Below are 2,428 nucleotides of genomic sequence, written 5' to 3'. Positions count from 1 at the left end.
TAACAAATACCAACATTATTATTATTATTATGAGTTCCAGGCCAGAGGCAGGACGTGGGCAAGATAGACTAGATGCACATAGCCGTCTTCTAAAGCACGGCCTAGTGGAAAGAGCACGGGTCTGGGAGATGGAGGACCTGGATTCTAATCCCGATTCTGCTACCTTTCTGCTGTGGGATTAAGGGCCCGACACGTAACTTGCCTTTCCCTCGATTATCTCATTTATCACTTGGAACCCCCCGGGGGAGAGCAGTCTTAGGCAACTTGTTGAACTTGTGTGTCTCCTGGGGGTTATTACAATGTTTGGCACACAGTAAATGCTGAACAAATAACCCCGTTCTTGCTATTTTTGGACGACATGATCCGTGTTATGCCCCAGGGGCCAACCGGGGTGACAAGCAGCCACATGGATGAGGCCACTATGGCCACAGAGAAAGCACCATTTGGAAGTGGCTAATGAGCCCCAGTTGAAGAGGAGGAAACCACGAGTGGGCGGAGGTTTCCCGGGGAGGAGGTGGTAAACAACAACAAGGAAATGACGGGGTGTGTGTTTGTGTGTGTTTGTGTGAACATGTGGTGACAGCAGACCCGCACAGGACTATATAAGCCCACAGGGAGAAGGACACCACACAACCCACACTCTTCCACTCTAAACCGGATACTCTGCGACCAACTGAAACTCAACCGACACCAACCATGGGCTGCTCCGGAGGTTCAGGAGGCTGCGCGCCCGGCTGCGGGGGCTGCGGTGGCTATGGAGGCTGCGGAGGAGGCTGTGGATCTGGGGGCTGCGTGCCCATGTACTGCACGACCTGCTGTGTGCCAGTGTGCTGCAGCTCCGGTGGCAGCGGCTCCTGTGGAGGCTCCAAAGGAGGCTGTGGTGCATGTGGAGGCTGTGGTTCCTGTGGAGGCTGTGGCTCCTGTGGAGGCACTAAAGGAGGCTGTGGATCCTGTGGAGGCTGTGGCTCCTGCGGAGGCACTAAAGGAGGCTGTGGATCCTGTGGAGGCTGTGGCTCCTGCGGAGGCGCTAAAGGAAGCTGTGGATCCTGTGGAGGCTGTGGCTCCTGTGGAGGTGCTAAAGGAGGCTGTGGATCCTGTGGAGGCTGTGGCTCCTGCGGAGGCGCTAAAGGAGGCTGTGGATCCTGTGGAGGCTGTGGCTCCTGCGGAGGCGCTAAAGGAGGCTGTGGATCCTGTGGAGGCTGTGGCTCCTGTGGAGGTGCTAAAGGAGGCTGTGGATCCTGTGGAGGCTGTGGATCCTGTGGAGGCTGTGGCTCCTGCGGAGGTGCTAAAGGAGGCTGTGGATCCTGTGGAGGCTGTGGCTCCTGCGGAGGTGCTAAAGGAGGCTGTGGATCCTGTGGAGGCTGTGGAACCTGTGGAGGCTGTGGCTCCTGCGGAGGCGCTAAAGGAGGCTGTGGATCCGGTGGAAGCTGTGGCTCCTGCGGAGGCACTAAAGGAGGCTGTGGATCCTATGGAGGCTGTGGCTCCTGTGGAGGCGCTAAAGGAGGCTGTGGATCCTGTGGAGGCTGTGGCTCCTGTGGAGGCGCTAAAGGAGGCTGTGGCTCCTGCGGAGGCGCTAAAGGAGGCTGTGGCTCTTGTGGAGGTGGTAAAGGAGGCTGTGGATCCTGTGGAGGTTGTGGTTCGTGCGGAGGTGGCAAAGGAGGCTGTGGTTCCTGTTACCAATCCAGCTGCTGTGTGCCCCCCTACTGCTCCCAGACCAGCTGCTGTGTGCCCTGCTGTGTGCCCCCCTGCTGCCAGACCAGCTGCGGCATGCCCTGCTGTGCCCAGACCAGCTGCTGTAAGCCCCCCTGCTGCCAGACCGGCTGCTGTGTGCCCTGCTGCGCGCCCCCCTGCTGTGCCCAGGCCAGCTGCTGTAAGCCCCCCTGCTGTGCCCAGGCCAGCTGCTGTCACCCCCTTTGCTGCCAGTGTAAGATCTAATGCCGTTCACCGGGGACCCTTCCAGGACATCACCCGGTTCCCGATTGCAGAGATCACCGATGGATCAATCGCTCAATCTTTCCCGAATTTCTGAAACTGAGCCCCCTCCCAGACATCGTTCTGTACGTGGCCGAAGAAAGCAGGACTCGGGCCCAGGCAGACAAACCCCGGCGGATGGAGTCTCCCTCTAAAACCTTCAAATAAAGACCACCCCCTCTCCCCAAACTTGCATTTCCTTGGCTATTCTATTATCTGTGCTCATCATGTCCTCCGCCTCCAAAAAAAAATCACCCACATCCACACACTCCTGGGAGCGAGACCAGGGATTTTGAGGATCCAAAGGGTTTAGTGTTATTGCCATAGAGTCCCATGCCTGCCCAAGTCTCTCGAGCCAAACCTTGATTTTTTAAACTCTTAGGACCAGGATCACCGGGATGGGCACCGGCTTGGGATAGGGTGTGGGGAGAGGATCGGCGAAGAGGTAGGGATGGGA

The 2,428-nt window shown here is 57.9% G+C and overlaps 1 protein-coding gene across 1 annotated transcript; it reads left to right on the top strand.

Annotated features, from left to right (window-relative positions):
- Positions 1-696: 696 nt before the first annotated feature.
- On the top strand, positions 697-2,166 carry LOC100090349 (keratin-associated protein 5-4-like). Its single transcript, XM_029061538.2, has 2 exons — positions 697-1,438; positions 1,505-2,166. The coding sequence occupies exons 1-2, from the start codon at positions 697-699 to the stop codon at positions 1,933-1,935; spliced, it is 1,173 nt and encodes a 390-aa protein (XP_028917371.1). The 3' UTR covers positions 1,936-2,166.
- Positions 2,167-2,428: the final 262 nt, after the last annotated feature.

The sequence above is a fragment of the Ornithorhynchus anatinus genome, chromosome 3 (assembly GCF_004115215.2).
Source record: "Ornithorhynchus anatinus isolate Pmale09 chromosome 3, mOrnAna1.pri.v4, whole genome shotgun sequence".
Classification (NCBI taxonomy): Eukaryota; Metazoa; Chordata; class Mammalia; order Monotremata; family Ornithorhynchidae; genus Ornithorhynchus; species Ornithorhynchus anatinus.
Note: the sequence above shows the minus strand (reverse complement) of the source record. Positions and strands in the feature narration are given on the sequence as shown.